Here is a 22,718-nt window from a genome sequence, read left to right as displayed (position 1 = left end):
CCTGAACGTCATCATAGTTCATAAATATCGTAATTAAAAATAAAACTGCTGTAGTTGGTAGAAAAAAACACTATGGGGGGATTTGTAGTAGGAAAAAAAAATTTCCCTGTTTGTGAAAATATTCATGCAATAATTCATTATATTCCTAATCCGGGGTCGTACTATAAGCTCCATATTTTGATGAACCCTGACCTGAACGTCATCATAGTTCATAAATATCGTAATTAAAAATAAAAGGGAGGTCCTAATTTGCCAATAGATTTTTTACAAACTTGCCAATACTAGTTGTAACTTACCCCTCGAAAAGTTTGCAAAAAACATATACTAATTTGCCCATACTTTTGAAATTTTTTTACAAACTTGCCAATAGAAAATTTTGTAAAATCTTATACTAATTTGCCCATAATTTTTTTAATTTTTTTACAAACTTGCTAATAGAATTTTAAAAATAACAAATAATAAGTGGAAATCACAAAGGTCAAAGGCTATGTGACCACTTACGCACCATCGTCTGCTTAGAGCTACAGCTTATGAAGAAGCCGAGGATGTAATTCCCCAGAGAAATTAAAGTACATCGTAATTGCTTAACTTTTAATCGAAATAATGTAGAAAAACAGTGTAAAGTTAATAATTATACAAATTGTTAAAAAAATCTTAGCATTATTTTTCAGTTTCTAAGACTTTTACGCGTAAATTCTTTGACAAAGGAGTTTTCCTCCATGGAAAAAGTACTAATTAGTCTCTAAATTTAATTAAATATTATAACTTAGTATAATCAGGGATAGATAGACGAGACTGACTTTATGTCACCGCTCACCGGGGCACCCGGTTTTTATGGGTTTGAAAATGATAAAGAAGAAAGGGGGGGAGGAAAGGAAGAAGAGGAAGGAGGGGTGAACATATTCCAGTCTGCTGGTTTTTTTGTCACCATGGAGTAATATTCCAAGAAATTGGACTTTATACTAATGCCCTTCTAAGGCATCTACAATTATCACTCCTACGAGCTGTTACCCGCGGCGTCGCTCGCGTGTAATAAGAACTTCCATCAAAATGATATAAAGAATGGGTAGATTTTACTGATGACTGATATTTTTGTAGCACCCTATAGGAGCGAGGGCACTCGGCGTTGCCCGTCAGCCTGTCGGGACATTTTTTATTATTTTTCACGCGGACATTATTCCATAAAGAAGGGTTTTAAGTTTTTAGCCGCCATTTAAAAAGATGGCAACAAATAGAACCCGAAAAACCATTCAACCCGTCAATAGGTTGCCAGTGTACTAAATACTTGTGAAATCGTTTGAAACGCGCGGACTTTGTTGCATAGAGAAGATTTTTTACATTTCTGGTCGCCATTTTTTAAGATGGCGGCGGATTGGAAAAATCTTTCTTAGTACGCGCCTACTACTTATGAGTAACGTTCCTGCAAATTTTCAGCCTTCTAGGGCAAGCGGTTTGGGCTGGGCGTTGATTATCTGTCAGTCTGTCAGTCAGTCAGTCAGTCAGTCAGTCAGGACTTTGATTTATATAGAAGATAGATATAGATAGATAAAGTTACTACATGCAAAACAAACAGATTTTTCCCGCGTTCTGAGCAAGTTGCCGAGTAGGGGCGCTGCGGCCCGCCGTCCTCAAAGACAATTGTCACATCGATCGCAGTTAGTTCCATATTAATCGTAATCCACCTTATTCCCTTTCGCCGGAAGTTAGGCTTAGCTCGGGATTCATGGGGGTGAGTAGCGGGAAGAAATTGGTCTGTCGTCTGCTACATAAGCCAAAAATATGTACTGTAGCGGACGACAGACCAATTTCTTCCCGCTACTCACCCCCATGAATCCCGAGCTAAGCCTAACTTCCGGCGAAAGGGAATAAGGTGGATTAAGAGAAGTTGCTTTTTGTTCTAATCTTCTAAACAGGCGTTTCGTTTGAAGTTTAATGTCAGGCAGTGACACCGTGAACTTGAAAGAATTTTTACCCGAACAAAGACAGAAGACGTGGCCTCGTCGTGACTCGTGCATGCGCGTTGTAACTTGTAACGCCACGTGGCATTAAAGGAAAATGGCGCCGCTCTTCCACGGCATTCGCCTCGAATTTATGGACAATTAATTGGATATTTATCGCAATTGGGGAAAGTTTAATTGTTTTAATTATTTATTTCGATTTCCGTCAAGTAGTCGCGAAATTACGGTTGAGATTTAATGTTAAGCCAGTGACTTTCTACCGCCGCAAACCGCGATTGACTCTATGGTACGTGGTACTTTTGTTTTCGCTTCAATGGAGTTAGCGCTCTCTATACGGGATACCGGGCACCCACTGAAGTGAGGCCCTGAACCGGCTGGGGGGATCCGAGGGGTGTTCGCCCCTACAGAGAGACCTTTTTGGACACGAAGCGCCGCCGCAACTACCAGAGACGACCTTTGATCTTTGTTTTGGATCTGCTGGCGGTCAAATGGAAGCCCAGGATGGCTTATTTCGAGCTATAACTCGCGGCTCTACGAGCTTTACGGAACCTCTTCTGGAAACCACGTGTGGTGAGTGAGAAATTAACCAAAGATGCTAGATAAATTCATTTGAACGTATCTGAAATAGTTAGGGCAAGAAGCGAAAACTACTTTATTAGGGAGAGGGTATAAGATGCCTAAGTATTTGCGCGCCATAGTCCCAGTCCCCCCTTTCAAAATACAAGGTTGAACGTAAAAGAAGGCCGGGCTAGCTCGCCTCTCCTCAGTCGGAAAATAAGTAATTTTCGTCATTGGCGGGGATTAACTCCGGACCTACGTTAATGTGGCGAATTTAAACCTCCCTAGTAAACTAGACATCACTTCTTGGTAAGGGATATTCTAACCGAGTTTAATAGTAGCTTTTGAAGCTTCTTTAAACATATTTAAATATTCGTAAATTGCAAATAGATTAGTAGAACTGTATGTAAAGTTGCAAAGAGTCTGGCCCCGTGTCCCTGGACACAGATACAGCCATTTTTACTCCTTCTGCTCCGCGTCTTTTGAAGATAGACAACTTTCTTATTAACTTATAAAGTAACTCAGTGAAGAAGTCAATTTTAAATAATAGAAACCGTAACTTTAAGAATCTTTTATTGACGAGTTAAAATCGAGGCTTTTAACAGGGTTCATACAAATCTGGAAAACCCGGAAAAATCAGGGAAATAAATAGTTGACACTAACCTCAGGGAAATTACGAATTTCTAGTACAATTCAGGGAAATAAGGGAAATTTGCGTCAAACAGGGGCCGAGTAATTAAGCAAAATGTTCGTGAAGATACCCTCCATAGGATTAACATTACACTATACTTTGGAGGCTCATAACTCTGGTTCTATTAGAGATACGGGGATCTCCTTTGAAAATGTTATAGTCTGATTTTTGCTCCCCATGCAAGGGTACTTTAAACTTGAGGCTACTTCAATATCTTCGTCAACTTATGTTAGTGTCTCTTTTATTGTTATTAGGTTACTTTTGATTTTTAAATATAAACTTTGGAGCCTCGTAACTCTGGTTCTACTAGAGATACGGGGATGCCCTTTGAGTATGTTGTAGTCCTATTTGCACCCCCCCCCCCCTTCGTCAACATTGGCTCCATATGATACTCCGTGTACTGGATAAACCTGGTAAACTCAGGAAAATTTGTTTTCCAAAAGCTGTATGAACCCTTATTAGGGTTTCATTATATATCTCCGAGTAATTGAACGTTATTTTTTAAGTCTTGTTTGAAATCCGTCAAAACGTTTTTAAATTTTGTGAAAATTTATTTTACATTTTTTAACATTGCCAGTTGAATTTTTTTTTTTTTTTCTTTCAGAAATGCGTTCCTAAATTTTGCATTTATTTACTTTTTGCGCAAAACGTAACGAGTTTATGATGGCGTCGAAGTTTTCTTCATTGGGGGACACGTTTATAATGAGAAGCGTTTTTGAATTTCCGCCTAAGGAATTCTTCAATAAGCGCAAAAAACAAGGCAAAGGATAACAAAACAATTCTTTACTAATCGGATTAGCCGCAACTTCCGCTCGAAGATTAGGGGTGGACGCTCCTCCTCTGGTTGATTGAGATTTAACCAATGGATGCGGCGGGGATTGAACATCATTTATTGTTGGAACTGCTTTCTGCTTTCCTTGCAAAAACCTAGTCATCACTGTTCTGGGCGAAACGGGTTTAGAAAAAGAAGGCGGGGCGAAAAGTTTCCTTCTTTTGGGACACATTCCCGTTTCCAACGTCTTTGGAGTAGTTTTGGTATCTCGGGACGACGCGGCCATCAAATTGCTTTTAATTGGATGCTTAACTTCGTCCAAACCTGTAAAACAAGATAGTTAATAACAGAAAGCCAGGCCAAAAATAAGGATCCCCTGAATTACAGGATTTTGTAGGAGAAAAACCAATGTTTTTATAGGATATTATAGGACCATAAGTAAATAATATATAGGGGGCTATATATTATTTTTTTTTTTTTTGCTCCGTTTTTATTGTCGAGCTAGGACCAAAGAAAAGGTCTTACAGCTCCGAAACGTTTTGAAAATACAATACATACAATACAAGCCATAGGGAATATCATACAAAAGTAACATTAATTAAAATTAATTATGATAAGACTAATAATTATGATCATAACCGAATCAAACTCAGTACAATTTTCGATTAACAACTTCTTTTTTCTTGGAGTTGCGCGGTAAGGGCCTTATTTTCTTCTTCCCGGCTATAGTTTTTTTTTTCTTTATTATCTCCAGCTGCTCTTACATATTGGCGTGGAGACTGGCTTGGTCAATGGTCATTGGCAGCCGCCGCTCTTTTCCTTGCAACCCTCTTTCGATAAGCCCTTTGATTAGCCAATTCTTTCTTTTCCTTTGCTCTACCAGTTTTACTTTTACTCATTACCGGAGTCTCTTCTTTTTCTCTATTTCCTGATCATTCGATCGAAAACTATCAGCTCTTATAGAAGAATGATCACCGGTTTCATCGAGGTTATGGCAAGAAACCAAGTTTGGTTTCGTAACCCCGGTGCCGGGCGTCGAGGAAAATAGATTACAAATAAGCCCCGATTGAGATTGACGATTCCAAGGAGCGACTTGTAGAACTTTAAGCCGCGTGTAGTTGCTTATATATTCCTCCGTTTCGGGGTTGAAGTTGGCCTGATCAGTCCACGTCACTACCTTGGGTACCTTAACCTAAACGGTGGAGAAAAAATAATGTAACACATAATTAACGCTTTTTCGTTGGTAGAACAGGAAGAGTAGACGCGTACTTGGTCCAGAAGATTTTCGTATTTTGCTTTCGGGTGATCATTAAAAGCAATTGTTGATCTTTGACTAACTTCAACGCGTTAATGGCCAGTTTGAAAGTCGAGGAGCTATGGTTTAATTGCAACATCAACAGTTTGTTAATATGTTGCGTTTGGACGTTCAAATAGGCAATCTCGACTTCCATTCTCTTATTGTCGATGTATCTATGTAAAGAGTTATTTGCAAAGGCATCGCCGCAACATTTTTCTTCAAGGAGATTAGAAATCCTTCGTTGGTTAGCTTCCAACTTCTCCGCAAAAATGGCCTCGGCGTTTATACACTTATTTTCCTTTATTCTTAAACCCCTAGAGACACTTAACGTCCTTTCAGCGCTCTATAAGAAAAAAAAGACGTTAAGTTCCTAGATGTTGATTAGTTTGTGTTATTTTAATTTACCCTCGCCTGTTTTAGTTCTTCAAACGTTAAGGATTGAACTTGCTCGTTGCACTGCTCTTTAAATTTCCGCGTAAGCTAAAAAAAACTCAAAAAATTAGGGAGTAACTACTTTTACTTTAAACTAAGTTAATTGTTATTCACTGATAAAAGCTTGGCTGCACTTTCACAGTTCATCATTCTAGTCCTTATCTTGATTTGCTCGACAAATAACGCGTCCAGAGAAATGAGGAAATCAGGATCTAATTCAGCTCTTTTTGGTGTTTCATTCACTGGAGTCGAAGATCGAGACGTTGTCGCGACGTTCTCGGGATGGACACTGTAGAGTTTGATTTCCATGATTCGAGCCGCGTATTTTAGCGTGTTAAGAGTGTCCTCGTAGGTTAATGACGAAGGGCTATAAATAATTAAGTTGATTAAACCTATTACTAATTAGAGTTAAGGTTATTGAAGTACCTAACAGCAGCAATCGTAACTATTGCACAGTTTTCTCCTAAACTATCTGTATGGAAAAACTCATAACACAAACAATCCAAAGATACCAAATGAATTTTTCTTCTCTCTCAATATCCTCCTCCTCCTCCTCCTCCTCCTCCTCTTGAGCTTGAGCTTCCTTTTTATCCGCCATCCGAGCTACTACTTAAATAGAAACCATTTTGTTATTTTTTTTTTTTTTTCTATAAGGAATTAAATTTTTGGGTGGGTCGATCCCTTGAAATATGTACGTCAAAGTATTAAATGATTTTACTTTGTCTCGCTGACGTTTTGTTAAAATATTTTCTTCCATTGTTGTTTGTGTAAACGAGTCCCAGACTTCTTGATACTAAAATGTGTAAAAAAAAGGTTTTCAAATGTAAAGAAAGGGTTAAAAACATTGAAATAAGATAAGGACTCCGTACTTTTGGAAGAAGAATTCTGAAATAAGATTTAAAAAGGAGAGATATCGTAAGCTTTCAGTAAAGCTGGCATACTATTTCTTTCAAAGTGGGACCTTAAATAAATATAAAGAAAAGACTAAGCTTAACCTAAAGCAACAGACGCGATAAACACAACGAACATTCGACTACACACCCAGTACAACCGACTAACTGTAGCCCAAAAGAAGTTTAAATTACTCGCGCCGTTTCATTTGGCTTCGGTAACATCGTAGATTTGCCACGAACACCAATCGCCTACTTGTCATCGTCCCAATGAAAACACGTCGCAACCTGCCTGCCACTTCAACGTGGCCCAAATGATGAGCAAGAATGCCAGTTTGTCAGAGGACTTGATTAGGCCATGGACCTAGATTCACCGTCCATGATTAGGCGCTGCAACTAGCTGGGGGGGGGCTTATCAGCGCTAGTTTGGCTGAAATCATCACATAGTAGAGAAATTGAAGGGGCAAAATTCTCTACTATGTGATGATTTCTATTTTTTATAAAAAAAACTATTATAGCTGAAGACTTGAAATCTTACAGGATAATATAAAACCTTTCAATACACGTCTCATTAAAAATTCAAGAGATTTGAACCAGTAGATGCACTAATATTGTCAAAAACGTTGAAAAAACTGGTCCCCTCCCATAGAAGCCCATGTTAAAACCAGACGGGTTTGAAAGTTTAGACCGAACCTATGTGACGCGCCGTATTCGCGAGTTAACATGTAAAAAAAATCGTTTGGACGGGCTTCTATAGCGCGTGCAACTTGCGTGATCGAGTGGGCTGTGGTCCAAGCAGCCATGTAAATGGTTGAGCATGCGCAGAAATGACATAAAATATTTCGAGCAAAATCCTGTTTTTACAAGATACAATCTTCTTCAAAATTCCCTTTTTTATTTTTAAATATTTCTGTGATAAAAAATGTAATTTCCATAACGTGTGTTTAAATAATCAAAAGCAATATTGCTGTGATTAAAAATTGCTCTTATTTTAAAATTAGATTGCCATAATTTGTGTTAAAATATTCAAAAGCAATATTAACATGTTTAAAAATTGTTCATATTGTAATGTGTTTAAATAATTAAAAGAAATATTGACGTGTTTAAAAATTGTTCCTATTTTAAAACTTGTGTTTAAATAATCAAAAGCAATATTAACCGATTAAAAATTGTTCCAAATGAAGCTTTGCTTTCAACATTATTTACGAGTAATTTTTACCTTTCCTAGTGACGATGACGTTTCTCTTAAAAATACTTGACTAAAAATAAGGTAAGTTTCGGACGATTAAAGTAATTAATATCAATTATGTTTTATTCAAGTATTTAAGAAAACATAATTTCAATATATAGTACCGCACTCTCAATGCCAAGAAGCCTGGCCTCCAGTTGTAAATGGTATCAATCCTCCTAGTCCGGGAGGTCCTAATTTGCCAATGGATTTTTTACAAACATTTTTTACAAACTTGCCAATACTAGTTATTGTTATTTTTAAAATTCTATTAGCAAGTTTGTAAAAAAATTAAAAAAATTATGGGCAAATTAGTATAAGATTTTCTATTGGCAAGTTTGTAAAAATTTTCAAAAGTATGGGCAAATTAGTATATGTTTTTTGCAAACTTTTCGAGGGGTAAGTTACAACTAGTATTGGCAAGTTTGTAAAAAAAATCTATTGGCAAATTAGGACCTCCCAAATAAAACTGCTGTAGTTGGTAGAAAAACACTATGGGGAGATTTGTAGTAGGAAAAATAAAATTTCCCGGTTTGTGAATATATTCATGCAATAACTCATTATATTCATAATCCGGGTCGTACTATAAGCTCCATATTTTGATGAACCCTGAACCTGAACGTCATCATAATTCATAAATATCGTAATTATGCCTGTAATAGTTGAAAAAAACTACAGCGATCGTGAAAGGTAAATAAAATTAAGTTTATAGAATGTATTTCATATTAAATTTAATTATATTTAAAGAGAAATTAAGCTTAAAACCACTTTTTCCGCTAAGCCTTGGCCAATAATCCATGTGTTTGTTTGTTACATTACAGATGGATTGCCATTTATCCACTTTATATTAATAGCAAAAAAACTGTCGCGGAGGGTCGACGAATACCCAAAGAAAAAGTATAAAATTAAATTAATAAAAATTAATTTAATCTCAATTATTAATATCCTCTGATTAATTTAAAGTGCATAGAAAACCCAACTTACCAAGAAATCCGTGATGTTTTAGACGCAGCTGGTTTCAAAGTTGGGGTTGAGGTATAAATATATAATTATAACCATTTTTTTAATTTATTTAAAGTTAATTATAATTAACGTTTATTACTTAGAATAAACTCCATCCTAAGGAACAAAATAAAGACAGTATAATTTACCGTGGTAGAATTAAAGTCCAATTAAGAAATGATGACGGAACACCAGTCAATCCTAAATTCCCAAATAGTAAATTAACTTAATAAAGTTTAACTAAAATTAAATTAGATTAATTATAAATTAATTAACTAATTATTTTACAGAGAAATCTCTGCTTTGTTACACCTGTGAAATGATTCCACGTTTGAAGTCCAGAACTCAGAAACAAAGTTCAACCGAAGTTGCTGCTAATGTTCAAACAACTGCTAAAAAGGGAAAAGGAAAAAAATCAAAACGTTAATGAGATGCTACTAATTAATTACTTTTTGTAAAGATTGATTAAAAGAATGTACATAAAAAATTAATAAAAGTTTTTCTGGGTAATAAAGTTTACTTATTGAATAAATTAAAAACAGAAGTTTATGTTTAACTCCTGAAGTATGCATAAGGAAAAGTAGGGCCTTTTAGGGTTTAGTGGCGTCTGCTAGCCAGAACCTCTTCAAGTTTCGTACGAAAATTTTACATAGAAAATCCCCGACTTTTCCAGGTTATCCCTGACTAAATTTTGGCAATATCCCTGACCATTTTAAGGTGTTTACCAGAGCCCACTTCATCACACCTGTCTCATATTTAGCATTGCTCGAAGCATGGTTTGATGTGCCAAACCAAATCCCTGACTTTTTAGGAAAACCTTTTAAATCCCTGACTTTTCCCCCAAATTTTCATATCCCTGATTTATCCAGGTTCCGTACGAACCCTGCTCTTACCTCTACAGGATTGGTTGAATTTTCACATTGGCGTCTGCTAACCAGCACCTCTTACCTCTACATGATTGGTTGAATTCTCACATTGGCGTCTGCTAACCAGAACCTCTTACCTCTACAGGATTGGTTGAATTCTCACATTGGCGTCTGCTAACCAGAACCTCTTACCTCTACAGGATTGGTTGAATTCTCACATTGGCGTCTGCTAACCAGAACCTCTTACCTCTAGAGGATTGGTTGAATTCTCACATTGGCGTCTGCTAACCAGAACCTCTTACCTCTACAGGATTGGTTGAATTCTCACATTGGCGTCTGCTAACCAGAACCTCTTACCTCTACAGGATTGGTTGAATTTTCACATTAGCGTCTGCTAACCAGAACCTCTTACCTTTACAGGATTGGTTGAATTCTCACATATTGTTTTTGTTTTTTAATTTTTCTAAAAAATTTTATTATAACAGAACCAGATTACAATAGCCTTTTTTTTTTAATTATTTCTTCATTAAATTTCAACTGTTTATTAATACGATAAACAGCGGAAATATTTTTTAATTCCCCCCCTTTTGGGAGGGGTTAAAGTTTATTTCATATTATCATTTTTTATTTATAAGAAAGTTTTTGCATGGCAAACCCTTTCCAATATTATTTCTTTGTTTGTTTGTTTAATTATTTATTTAACCTGCGAAAAGATGTTAATTATTTTCTTCTACAATATTAAAACAAAATAATTAATTATTGGGGAAGGGGGGGGGAAGGATTCAAATAAAAAGTTTAAAGAAATAATTTTAAAAATTAATTTAAATAAAAAAAAAATCAATAAAATAATTATCTTTAACTTTTTAATTGAGTAATAAATTTTTTTTCATTAATGTTTTTAATTGGACGTTAGCTTTTCTTTTAGTTTTCTTTTCTTCTTATTAAGTTCAAGAAATTTAATTAGGTAAAAGGGGTTGGGGGGAATAATTAATATGGTTTAAATTGGAATGATCATAATTTTTATTATTTTAAAAAAAGGTTTGTATTTACGATGATTGGATAAACAACAAACAAACAAAAGCTTGAAAACAGATGAGGGAAAATAATAATAATAATAATAAAAAAAGTAGGGAATTAACGAATTATGGGCAAATTTCAAATTTGAAGTGTTTTTTCCTTTTAAACTTAAGGATAATTATAATTAATGTTAAATTACATAACTGGAGAAACTAAATTATTTAATTAATGATTGCCATACCCCCAAGAATATTTTTTGTTTCAGATTTTAACATTTGTTTTTTTTTTTTGTAGAAAATTTGGTTGTATTTTTTAATTGATTAAAAATGGTGGATGGTTTTTTTAACTTTTTCATTTCTGCAAGTTTTAGTTAATTAATTTCTTTTTAAAAACATTTCATCCCATCCCCCTTTTCCTAATTAATTAGCTAACTTAGTTAACTAATCTTACCTAAAAAAAAAAGAGAAACAAATTATAACTAAATCTTGCGGAAGTTCTGTTTCTGAAGAATAATTAATTAATTAATTAAATTTTCTTGATTTCACTTTTTTTCTTTTTCTTCTCAGAAGTTTTTTTTTTTTACTTTTTAAAAAGTTTGAGTTTTACTTTTTCATCACCGATCTGTGATGGAAAAAGAGTTTTTTTTTTAAACTTTGTTTTGGAGTCTTGTCCATTCTGTTGTTGTTGTTGATTTTTGTTTTTTTTTTTTTTTCGAAAAAGGATGATTGATTTTGTTTTTTTCCCCTACAGCTGTACATACAAAGTTTTCTACAAATGAAATTTTTATGATGAAAATGTCGGGTTGTTTTTGTTTGTTTAAATCCTTTATGCACAATTTTTTTAGATGGTTTTTTTTATAATTATTCTCAGTTATCGCCTTCCCCTTCCCGTTTTCTTTTCTGACCCCGAGGTGAATCTTCTAAAAAAAAAAAAAAAATTATAATTGTTTACAAATTTGTCAACAAATTGTTCCTAAGGCTAATTTTTTTGGGTTGAAATTGTTCCCAAGCCTAATTTTTTTGGGTTGAAATTGTTCTTAAGCCAAATTTTTTGGGTTGAAATTGTTCTTAAGCCAAATTTTTTGGGTTGAAATTGTTCTTAAGCCAAATTTTTTGGGTTGAAATTGTTCTTAAGCCTAATTTTTTGGGTTGAAATTGTTCTTAAGCCTAATGTTTTGGGTTGAAATTGTTCTTAAGCCTAATGTTTTGGGTTGAAATTGTTCTTAAGCCTAAATTTTTGGGTTCAAATTGTTCCCAAGCCTAAATTTTTGGGTTGAAATTGTTCCCAAGCATAAATTTTGGGTTGAAATTGTTCCCAAGCCTAAATTTTTGGGTTCAAATTATTCCCATGCCTAAATTTTTGGGTTCAAATTGTTCCCAAGGCTAAATTTTTGGGATCAAATTATTCCCATGCCTAAATTTTGGGTTCAAATTATTCCCATGCCTAAATTTTGGGTTCAAATTATTCCCATGCCTAAATTTTGGGTTCAAATTATTCCCATGCCTAAATTTTGGGTTCAAATTATTCCCATGCCTAAATTTTGGGTTCAAATTATTCCCATGCCTAAATTTTTGGGTTCAAATTATTCCCAAGCCTAAATTTTTGGGTTGAAATTATTCCCATGCCTAAATTTTTGGGTTGAAATTATTCCCATGCCTAAATTTTGGGTTCAAATTGTTCCCAAGCCTAAATTAAAGGGTTCAAATTGTTCCCAAGCCTAAATTTTTGGGTTCAAATTGTTCCCAAGCCCAAATTTTTGGGTTCAAATTGTTCCCAAGCCCAAATTTTTGGGTTAAATTTGTTCCCAAGCCTAAATTTTGGCCTGAAATTATTCCCAAGCCCAAAATTGAACAATTTAATGCACATATGTACTTCAGCTCAACAATATAAATTAAAAGAAGTTGAATTTACCCTCATCATCATCTCCTCCCGGGTTATAATCATCTCCATCACTTTCATCCTATAAAAAGCGCAAAATAAATTAATCCCAATAAAACAAATAAGTAAAAGAACACCCTAAACTAAAAGAAAACTAATTAAGATGTTTGTTTCGTCTTTATCTCTCTCAAAATTGCAATTTTTTTTTCTTCTTCTTCTAACTTATCTACAGAGTTCTAAATAAAGAACCCCATAGTTAAGTTAAGTTAATTAATATCAATTAACTAATCTTCCAATTAAGTTTTTTAAACCAAAAAAACAGACAAACAGATCATGCTTTTTCTCATCAGATCGAATTTGAGATGGTGAATTCAGTTTCAAGAATAAAAATTTTGTGACTTTTTTTTTGTTTTTTTTTGAGTCTTTGAACATTTGTTTTTGACTTATGAATCGTACTAACATCAATGTTTTCTTTGTCTAGGTATGCGAGACCGACCTCTCCATCTTCCGCGTCTTCATCAACTTCGTCATCCTCATCATCATCATCGTCTTCCTCATCTGAAAAATCTGAATTTGTAACACCAACTTTATTCAAACAACTAAGCACAAGCTAATTATTATTTTTTCTTTTTCTTTCTTTTCAGGAAGACATGATTAATTACTTATCAAAGCATAAATAAGATTAATGATAAAATTAAAGTTTCCTGAGAGAACTAACCTTCCCCTTCATCATCATCGTCATCATCCCCTTCTCCTTCACTTTCTCCCTCTCCATCTACATCATTTTCTTCGTCATCATCGTTACCTGAACATTTAAGATCAAATAATTTGTATTTTAGTCTTTTAGGTTTTTTAAAACAATTTTAGACCTATTTTTCACCTAAATAGGCGAAAAATAGGTCTAAAATATTGATATAGAGATAATAAAAATTTTTAACAACCATTCTCACCGTCTTCATCATCAACCTCGGAATCTTCAGCCTCTTTCTCATCTCTATCGTATCCGTCTAAGTATTTTAAACTTGTTATTAATCCAAAGACTTTTTCTCTGTAGTTATCAACATTCGTAACTTCGCAGTTGAATAAATCCAAATTTTTCAAATTTTTAAACTCTTTCTGTTACCAAAAAAGAATAAAAAAGGTCAGAGTTCATCTAACTTTAACCTAAAATGGTAAAAATCTAAAAATCTAACTGACCAATGGTTCTAAAGTCTCAATGTCTTTTATTTTGTTTCCACTGAGATTTAAATAAGACAATTTGGGACTGCCATGGAGTAGATTTAAACCCCCTGATATTCTGTTGTCACTTAATTCAAGCTGTGATGGAGATAATTTATTTTTTTTTTTAAGTTCAATATTCACGTGTTTATGAGTTACAACTCACTTTTTTAAGATTTGGTAGTTTTGGAAAACCTTTTAAACTCGTTAAGCCAACATTAATCAGGCTTAAAGATTCTAGGAGTATAAATTCATCTGTAAGGCCAACAATTGTGGTGCTCCGACAGTTATCAAGATTTAATTCAACTATCTGCAATATAATTTAACCAATTTTAAATACTTGGTAGGTAGACAGGCCTAAGAATGGATCATATTTCAATATTTGAGGTGAAAAATATAATAGAAACTTGTTTAAAACACAAAATTTATAATGATAATTTGAAAAAAAGAGCAATGTAAGCAATTTCTGTGATAATTCTTTTTCAAAAATGGAGCCTACATTAAAATGAGAGAGTGACGATGTGTGTGAGAGGGGGTAGATATAGAAAGTACACCCCAAAAATTGAACATCCATTTTGAAAACTAAAAGTGCTAAACAAAAACCTTGCCATAAAAGCTAAGACACCTATCCAAGGCTGAATATTTCTATTAAATTACCTCTAAAATTGCCTAAAAACGAACATCAAGAGACCCACAACAAAAATAGAATTAAAGTAGACCTATATTATGCAACAAAGTTATTTCAATGGAGTCCTCTTGGGTAGAAAGCTGGCCGAGTGTCCATTGCAGGTCTGCCGAGCGCCGCGACCGAGTTAGGGGGGTTCCCGGGATTTGTTCCCCCTTTCCGCCATGTTTTTACCCGAGAATCGCGTACTATCCGTTTCAAAAACATCATTTAAATTACCCAAAACCTTTTAAATTCGCCATCATTTTTGATGTAAATGACGTAATTAGGGTCGGTGGTGATTTTTGATGGTAAATATAGGATATTTCCCGCACTTTAATATCAAAGGCGGGAAAATGAGAGTAAATTTACGCGGGAAAAGGCGCGAGACGCCTGCCATTATACGCGCAAAATCTACTGCACCCTAGTACACGCGTCGCACGCGCTTTAATGGCGCGATTCCGACTGCCGGCCCGCGTAGATTCGGCGGGAACCGTTCGCGCCCCTTTCCACCGACCGCCGGTAGAGAGAGAAATGTCGGCGAAACTTTTGCCGCCCAATATGCCTGTAGATCAAGCGATTTTTGACGCCGCTACGTTATTTCGCAGCTTTTTTTAACGCCAACAAAAAATAAACGGTACATATATTGAAATAAACAAATTGCAGTCTCCCCTTTATAGTTTTACATTCAAACAATGTCGGGTCAGGACGAGAGATTAGATGAAATAATTAAGTCTTTCATCACGTCCTAACCGGCCTGTCAGCCATGTGACCCGGGAGGGCATATAAAAACACATAGGCATCAATTAATTAGGCAAATTTTGCCAATTCTGGGGGGAATAAACTAATGGCTAACCTTTTATAACCCATACCACGATGACTAAAAAATTAAGCGCGCCACCATCAACATCGCGGGACAAGAAAGTCCTGAAAATTTTGAGTTACATTGTTCCAAACGAGCCAGGGTTACCAAAGCTTTGTGAAGTTAAATGAAGGACATTTACGTATGGAGGCAAATAATAATGAAAATTGCGCCATTTTAAGCTAGATTAGCGTAAAAATGCCTAAAAGCTGTCATAAAGCCTAAAAAGGGGGGAATTCTTCATTAGCTCAAGGAGTCAAACCAAAACTATGACTACCTACTTTAATTAATATCCTAACCATTGTCATCAATTACTAGGCCTAATTAAGCTTTAACCTTCCGTTTAATTAAGGCGCGAAGTAATTTCTAGGTAGAGGAATTTGAAATAAGGGTTCTTACCTGCGCCGGGGTCCTTCCACGTTTCTCGAGCTCGATTCTTTTCTCCATTGCGTTGGAATAACCGTGCGTGGACACCAAATTACGCTCGTCTACTCTGGTAAACGGCTTACCAGGAACTAAAGAGGCGCGCGGTCCGAATCGGCGCGAAACGCCCGATACGAAGCTAAAATGTCCTCGCCAAAAAGCGCCCGAGAAGCGCGGTAAAACTTCGATCACAAACGGCAGCCACAAGCACCAAGGAGCACGGCGTATTGATTATGTTCCTTAGGAACACGGACGTTAGGGAAACCTATTCAAACGGACCAATAAGCGACCAGGATGCCGTCCGGTAACGTCATCTTCCACGATTCCTCTACCTTTTTATTACCATCTAGCGGTGATAAATTTCACGCGCGATATTTGAAGTAAGGCATAGGCTTAACTTAGGAAATAGGCATCGAGGCTAAGCCTAATGAAATAAAAGACGTTTTCTCATAGATATAGGCATATTTTTTAATTACTTATATACAAATTTCATTACATAATTTTTAATTATAGCTGAGAAAATATATTTCTCTTAATTTCTTGTAGTTTTTTATCATTAGGTTCCGGGTTTGTTAGAGTTTCTTTCATGGAAGGAGTTATTAATTTTTCAACTTGTCCTATCAATGTTTCGTAAGCTTCTCGAGCCTCTGCCACTAATTCCATCAAAGTTTTGTACAATTCCTTCATTAAATAACATTAATTAAGACTCATAATTAATTAATTAATTAAAACTAGTAATAATAAATACCTCTTTTCCTTCATAACTAACAACTCCGATGCAACTAAGAGGAACACTTTTCTTGCAAATGAAACCCAATTTTCTTCTCAATAGTCCAAACACAACGGGAACTTTGTGATCATCGCAACATTTTATAAGAGTCGCTATAGCGTCATTTAAACCACCTAAAACAAACAAAATAAGTACAAATAATGCTAAATATAATTATAATTATAATCATAATTAATTAGTTACCTTCAGCTAAAATTCTTTCAACATCAGGTGCAATTATTACAAACTTAATTTTATTTAGCTTCAAATTCTTCGTGACTTCTTTCAAACCAAAGACCATCCTTTTCCTGATTTTCGCCTGAAATTAAATTAAATTAATTACATTTTATTTATTTTATAAATTAATTTAATATTAAATTACTTTGACGGGATCTTTTTGAAATTGTCTATCTTGAAATCTGACTAAATCTTGAAGTAATTGTTCCAAATTTGAATCTATTTCTTGACTTGTCCTCTGATTACAATACCTATAGATTAATTGAAATTATTAATTAAACAAACCATTAATTTAGTTAATTTAAAATTTAACTTACTCTCGATATTTTCTTGAATGAACAACTTTTTTGACGCAAAATAACATTTCTTTCTGTTCTTCATCATTTTCCGTGCTTGGAATTACAAATAAACTCTCATATTTAGACTCTTTTTCCGTTTCAGGTGTTTCATGAGTTTTATCTGATGTTTCAATAGTTTTATCCGATGTTTCAATAGTTTTATCCGATGTTTCATGAGTTTTATCTGATGTTTCAATAGTTTTATCTGTATTTTCAACAGGTATTTCTTCCACGATCTGATCATCTTTAGTTTTTTCATCTAAGGATGTTTCATCTAATTTAGGAACATCCTCAATAATTTTTTCTTCTAATTTTTCCGGAGTTGCTGTTTCAATCTGCAAATTTGGAGGGATATTTTCATCTTGCAAATGCCTGCGAATTTCTCTTTCCAGTAAAATGATCTGCAATTTAAATTAAGTAAATTAAATTAATTTAATGAATTAGGCCATTATTTTCAACTTACTTTCTTTAATTTTGATAATTTGGCTTTCTTAGGTTTTTCTCTTTCTTTCCCACGTTTTCTAATTGGTGCAGTTGAATCCAAAACATTGTGAGGTGATATTTTATTTTGCTACAAGATTAATTATTAATTAGGCCTAAATATAATCATTAAACTTAATTAATTAAAATTAGATTTACATACGTTATTTAATTTTCCTTTCTTCACATTAAAAGTTAAATTTAGTTTCTTGGCTTTTACTTCAGCTTGTTTTTTAGGCTTAAAATTATAAAATTAAAACTCCATTAAATTAAATTAACTTAACTAAAATAAATTAAATAAGTAAATTAAATTAAATTAAATTACCTTAATCAATACATCAAAGATGTTAATTTCAACAGGCGTCTTTGATTTTTTTCCAACAACTTTTGTTTGATTTTTGATGACTGATGACGGTACTTTTAAAATTCCGGGAACTTTGGTAGATTTATTTTTCACTTCAACCGCTGAACTTTCAGACTTTTCTGGAGTTGAAATTGTAGCAGTTGGTTTAATTACTTGTAGATTTGGTGCGGATGAAAGGGCAGGATATTCCTCTAAATCTTCTAAATTTATTTGAATATTATCCACTAATTTCTCCGGTAGATCAGTTCCTATTCTTAGGGTTGCACTGGGATCCGCTTTCATCTTTTTGGCACGTTTACGTTTCTTTTTCTTGACACCCGAGGTGGTTTCTTGGTTCTCAGACGTCTCATTTGGTTGTTCGGTAGTTGGTTTAACGTTTGAAGCTGCCGGTTGAGGTTTAGAGACCTTTTCAGAATAACTAACGATAGGTTGATGTTGTTGATGTTCGGAGGTTTTCAAACTTTCATTTGTTAAAGATGGGAAGTCATTCTCTTTAATTTGGAATTCATTTAACGCGATAACTGACATACGATCTTCAAATTTTAAAAGTTGGTTTGAATTTTTAGATTTCGTAGCCATATCTTTACTTCTTCCCCATCTTTGGTTCTTCTTGGTTTTATCCTCATTATTTTCATCCATTAGAAATATTTTTATCCAAGCCTAAACCATATAACAAGTATCTTCATACAGACACGAAGTTAATAAGGACTATCACTCATATTTTAAATGCCTAATTATCAATTGCAACTCCCCTTTTAAGTTTTAATTAAACTAAATTTGATTGAGATAACCAAACATTCACCCTTGCTTAGCAGACGATAATTTACATCTTCGCCTTTTGTAATATTGCTCCATGGTGAACATAGCCAACTCGATCACGCAAGCTGCTCGCGAAATGACGTCACTTTCAAATTCTACCAAGTTACCCGCCAAAAAATAAAAATTAATTTGCAGCATTAACTATAATTGTATCTAACCTTGAAGTTACTACCTCTTTTATTGTAGATCTTGCTTAATTATAAATTTATAACTTTATTTCATTACCTTGTATTGCTCCTATATCATTAAGCCTTGTTACCTCACTCTGCTGTTGACGTAGTGGAACATAAGTTTATAAGATATGTTCCATAAGTATGACACTACATATACACATGTCAAGGTCTCACTTACAAGAGAATCTATGACGTTTCACAAATATAGAGTAATGTCAGTTCTACTATGCAAACGTCATACCACAGAGTAGTGTCAGTAGAGGGCGTCGTAGACTGTGTATCCCTCCCTCTAGGCGCGCTTTTGTAAGAGGGGATACTGTACGCGCCTGGTAGGGGGTTGACACTTAGCTAAGAGATAGAAGAAGGGTATGACGTTTGCATACTAGAACTGACATCTAGCTCTAGCTCAGTGTCATCCCCCCTACCAGGCGCGTACAGTATCCCCTCTTACAAAAGCGCGCCTAGAGGGAGGGATAAACAGTCTACTCCCCTCTCTACCGACACTACTCTATTAATTAAAGAAAAGATTCACAAAATTCGGAATAAAAAATTTATTATTCGTGTGTCAAATAAAAATTGAAATTTACACTATACAAAGCGATTAAGAAAAAACTAAAAAAAAAAAAAAGAGCTTGGGTTACATTTTTTTTTTGTCAAATACCACAAATTTACATCTAAACAGTGCGTTGCTGGAAATGTTTATCCCTTGTTTTCTCCCGTCAGGCGTGAAAAAATGGGGAGGGAGGGGGTGTTGTTGTTAATTAATTAATAATTAATTAACCACGTTCTGAATTAAATTTAGGGCCAACTAAATTATTGCAATTAATTAAAAAAAAATTGTCACTTTCTTCACTTAACACGTATTGGTTGGTACTGCAGGTATATAATATAAAATTGCCTTGCATCAGAAGTAAATAATAAAGAAGTACGCGTTATTATTATTATTATTTACTTCTGTCATTAGTAAAGTTTATCATTATATAATAATTTTTTTATTTATTTATTATTTTCAAGGAAAACATTTTTTCGTCATCCTCTGGTTGTTTATGTTTGTTTGTTTGTTGCTTATTTAGGTAGTTATTTACGTTTAGAGAGATAATTATTTTTTGGAGGTTTTGTTTTTTTGTATATTTTTGGAGAATTCTTCTAAATTGTTTCCTTACATTTTATTTTATTTTTTTACATTTTATTAATTAAACTAAAATACTTAATTTTAAATGAATTGGAATGAAACAAAATTTGAATTTGTTTGTGTGTGTGTTTGTGTCTGGGAGTCATTTATTTAAATTTAATTATAATTAATTAATTAATTATATTTAATTAATAGAAAAAATAGTTCATTTCTTTTGTCTAAGAAGAACAAAAAAATTGGCACTAAAATTAAAAGTAACGAAAAACCATAATATCGTAGTTAAAAATATAACCTGACTTATTTACACAATTAATTTAATTCATTTCTAATTAGCAAACTATACTTAATTAAATTTTGAATTGCAATTTTAAAATATATAGGTGTTTAAAATTTTGCAGCATTCCAATCAATCAATCAATCAATTAATATATAAATAAATTGCGTTAATTAAATTTAAATAATATATATATATATATTTACCTAGGCCTAATTATAATTAAAAAAAGCACTCAACTTTTAATTTGTTTCTGAAAGAAAGCATCCGTAAAATTTGCTTAAAGTTAAAGTTCTGTTTTGTTTTGTCGAAAAAATGTTAATTATCACTAGTGGAAATATTTAATTTCTTTTAGCGGCCGTCAGACATGTTCGATTGAGCTCTTTTGATGTAAACCGAGAGAAGTTTCATCTTTTAAGAGTATTTTTTTAATTAAATACGCGTTCAAATTTAATTTTAACGTAACGGAAAACGGGGAAAATTAAACTTACTTTGCTGCTATTTAATCCCACTAAATGCTCTTTCATGACTTCGCCAACTTTAACGTAAATGTCGACCATGCAGAAAACAGCGGCTTTCCTAACGCAACTTTCAGTGTGATCGTACGCCTAGAAGTTTTAAGATTAGGTTAACTTCCCCTAAAACTAAAATAAACGCGATAATTCTTCCCCTAAAACTAAAATAATCGCGATAATTCTTCAAGAAAACCTAAATAATCGCGATAATTCTTCAAGAAAATCAAAATAATCGCGATAATTCTTCAAGAAAATCAAAATAATCGCGATAATTCTTCAAGAAAATCAAAATAATCGCGATAATTCTTCAAGAAAATCAAAATAATCGCGATAATTCTTCAAGAAAATCAAAATAAACGCGATAATTCTTCAAGAAAACCTAAATAAACGCGATAATTCTTCAAAAAAACCTAAATAAACGCGATAATTCTTCAAAAAAACCTAAATAAACCCGATAATTCTTCGAGAAAACCATAATAAACGCGATGTTTCTTCGAGAAAACCTAAATAAACGCGATGTTTCTTCGAGAAAACCTAAATAAACGCGATGTTTCTTCGAGAAAACCTAAATAAACGCGATGTTTCTTCGAGAAAACCTAAATAAACGCGATGTTTCTTCGAGAAAACCTAAATAAACGCGATGTTTCTTCGAGAAAACCTAAATAAACGCGATGTTTCTTCGAGAAAACCTAAATAAACCCGATAATTCTTCAAGAAAACCTAAATAAACCCGATAATTCTTCAAGAAAACCTAAATAAACCCGATAATTCTTCGAGAAAACCATAATAAACGCGATAATTCTTCAAGAAAACCATAATAAACGCGATAATTCTTCGAGAAAACCATAATAAACGCGATAATTCTTCAAGAAAACCTAAGTAAACGCGATGTTTCTTCAAGAAAACCATAATAAACGCGATAATTCTTCAAGAAAACCTAAGTAAACGCGATGTTTCTTCAAGAAAACCATAATAAACGCGATAATTCTTCAAGAAAATCAAAATAATCGCGATAATTCTTCAAGAAAATCAAAATAATCGCGATAATTCTTCAAGAAAATCAAAATAATCGCGATAATTCTTCAAGAAAATCAAAATAATCGCGATAATTCTTCAAGAAAACTAAAATAAACCCCGTTATTCTTCAAGAAAAGGGCGAATTCCGATCTTGAATACAATTCGCAAAGCCAGAAAAAAAGGAATCTTACTTGTATTAACGCGGGCATCATATCGGGTAACAATTGTATAACGATATTTTTGGGATGTTCCACGACTTTTGTGATCATTTTGATGGCCGCTTGATGAATGGAATATCCGTAAGCGTCTGACATTATAATGGATTTCAAAGTGCGCACGCAATGTTCCGGTGGAAGGCACGTGGCCGCGACTGCCGAACACGTTTCAGCCGCTTTTACAACCTAAACGCGACGAAAAAACCCCCAAAATTAACCGTAAGCCTAATTAAGAATGAAGTTAAAAAAGTTAATTATTACGTCTCTGTCGGCGTCTTTCTGGGCTTCTAAAATCTTTAAAACGGTCATTTCTATGAAACCGTGAAAGCGATGCGTGTGCCTTTGCATTAATTCGCTTAGAACATTCAAAGCCAAAGCCCGAATGGTTCCCTAATTTAACAATTAAATAATTACTCCCTACTTAATTAATCCCCAAAGAAAAGAAATGTCCATCATTACATCGCTATCTCCAATGGTATCATTCAATAAACGTAAAACTTCGCGGAAATGTTCGTCCCAATCCGTTTCGGAACCATCTTTGGCTAACCTTAAGAGCTGCGTTAGAGCTGCCTGGCGCTGTTCGTTTCTAAATTCCCCATTTTACATTTTTAATTAAACGCGATATTAAT

At 33.9% G+C, this 22,718-nt stretch overlaps 5 protein-coding genes and 2 long non-coding RNA genes across 24 annotated transcripts in view; 2 read left to right on the top strand and 5 right to left on the bottom strand.

Moving 5' to 3' along the window:
* Positions 1–580: 580 nt before the first annotated feature.
* On the bottom strand, positions 581–1,948 carry LOC149650864 (uncharacterized). Its single transcript, XR_016370990.1, has 2 exons — positions 1,824–1,948; positions 581–1,690 (listed from the first exon to the last, which is right to left on the bottom strand). It is a non-coding gene; the product is annotated as an uncharacterized LOC149650864 (long non-coding RNA).
* A 2,495-nt stretch (positions 1,949–4,443) lies between these two features.
* LOC149650863 (uncharacterized) lies at positions 4,444–6,017 on the bottom strand. 2 transcript variants are annotated; one of them, XM_089847549.1, is made up of 4 exons: positions 5,823–6,017; positions 5,682–5,756; positions 5,249–5,619; positions 4,444–5,171 (listed from the first exon to the last, which is right to left on the bottom strand). In XM_089847549.1, exons 1-4 carry the CDS (start codon positions 6,015–6,017, stop codon positions 5,153–5,155), a joined length of 660 nt encoding a protein of 219 aa, XP_089703675.1. In that variant the 3' UTR covers positions 4,444–5,152. The 2 variants fall into 2 exon arrangements, with proteins under 2 accessions (XP_089703675.1, XP_089703674.1); XM_089847548.1 differs by having other exon boundaries at positions 4,444–5,619.
* A 2,321-nt stretch (positions 6,018–8,338) lies between these two features.
* On the top strand, positions 8,339–9,342 carry Srp19 (signal recognition particle 19). The gene is made up of 5 exons (XM_089847550.1): positions 8,339–8,516; positions 8,648–8,723; positions 8,790–8,861; positions 8,933–9,044; positions 9,119–9,342. Exons 1-5 carry the CDS (start codon positions 8,476–8,478, stop codon positions 9,253–9,255), a joined length of 438 nt encoding a protein of 145 aa, XP_089703676.1. The 5' UTR covers positions 8,339–8,475; the 3' UTR covers positions 9,256–9,342.
* Positions 9,343–11,512: 2,170 nt separating this feature from the next.
* Positions 11,513–15,996, bottom strand: Mapmodulin (acidic leucine-rich nuclear phosphoprotein 32 mapmodulin). 7 transcript variants are annotated; one of them, XM_089847546.1, is made up of 8 exons: positions 15,733–15,996; positions 13,974–14,117; positions 13,787–13,906; positions 13,540–13,705; positions 13,308–13,394; positions 13,086–13,147; positions 12,623–12,671; positions 11,513–11,630 (listed from the first exon to the last, which is right to left on the bottom strand). In XM_089847546.1, the coding sequence occupies exons 1-8, from the start codon at positions 15,778–15,780 to the stop codon at positions 11,578–11,580; spliced, it is 729 nt and encodes a 242-aa protein (XP_089703672.1). In that variant the 5' UTR covers positions 15,781–15,996; the 3' UTR covers positions 11,513–11,577. The 7 variants fall into 7 exon arrangements, with proteins under 7 accessions (XP_089703672.1, XP_089703669.1, XP_089703667.1 ...); XM_089847543.1 differs by having other exon boundaries at positions 13,086–13,156; positions 13,531–13,705; positions 15,733–15,995; XM_089847541.1 differs by having other exon boundaries at positions 13,050–13,156; positions 15,733–15,995.
* Positions 14,504–15,853, top strand: LOC149650861 (uncharacterized). The gene is made up of 2 exons (XR_016370989.1): positions 14,504–15,108; positions 15,704–15,853. It is a non-coding gene; the product is annotated as an uncharacterized LOC149650861 (long non-coding RNA).
* A 202-nt stretch (positions 15,997–16,198) lies between the features above and the next one.
* Sbp2 (SECIS-binding protein 2) lies at positions 16,199–18,835 on the bottom strand. Its single transcript, XM_089847536.1, has 8 exons — positions 17,906–18,835; positions 17,744–17,818; positions 17,564–17,671; positions 17,080–17,501; positions 16,908–17,013; positions 16,730–16,844; positions 16,505–16,659; positions 16,199–16,437 (listed from the first exon to the last, which is right to left on the bottom strand). Exons 1-8 carry the CDS (start codon positions 18,581–18,583, stop codon positions 16,264–16,266), a joined length of 1,833 nt encoding a protein of 610 aa, XP_089703662.1. The 5' UTR covers positions 18,584–18,835; the 3' UTR covers positions 16,199–16,263.
* A 637-nt stretch (positions 18,836–19,472) lies between these two features.
* chb (CLIP-associating protein) overlaps positions 19,473–22,718 on the bottom strand; it is a 36,275-nt gene continuing 33,029 nt past the window's right edge. For all 11 annotated transcript variants that reach the window (XM_089847511.1, XM_089847515.1, XM_089847514.1 and 8 more), the window contains 5 exons: positions 22,549–22,675; positions 22,351–22,479; positions 22,066–22,275; positions 20,834–20,950; positions 19,473–20,753 (listed from right to left, as the gene is read on the bottom strand). In XM_089847511.1, coding sequence (XP_089703637.1) covers positions 20,694–20,753; positions 20,834–20,950; positions 22,066–22,275; positions 22,351–22,479; positions 22,549–22,675 — 643 coding nt within the window. In that variant the 3' untranslated portion in view covers positions 19,473–20,693. The remainder of the gene's footprint in view (positions 20,754–20,833; positions 20,951–22,065; positions 22,276–22,350; positions 22,480–22,548; positions 22,676–22,718) is intronic.

Source organism: Phalangium opilio, unplaced genomic scaffold (genome assembly GCF_054372755.1).
Source record: "Phalangium opilio isolate 3A_F unplaced genomic scaffold, DU_Popi_V2 ptg000082l_1, whole genome shotgun sequence".
NCBI classification, from domain to species: Eukaryota; Metazoa; Arthropoda; class Arachnida; order Opiliones; family Phalangiidae; genus Phalangium; species Phalangium opilio.
This window is presented reverse-complemented; position numbering and strand designations above follow the sequence as displayed.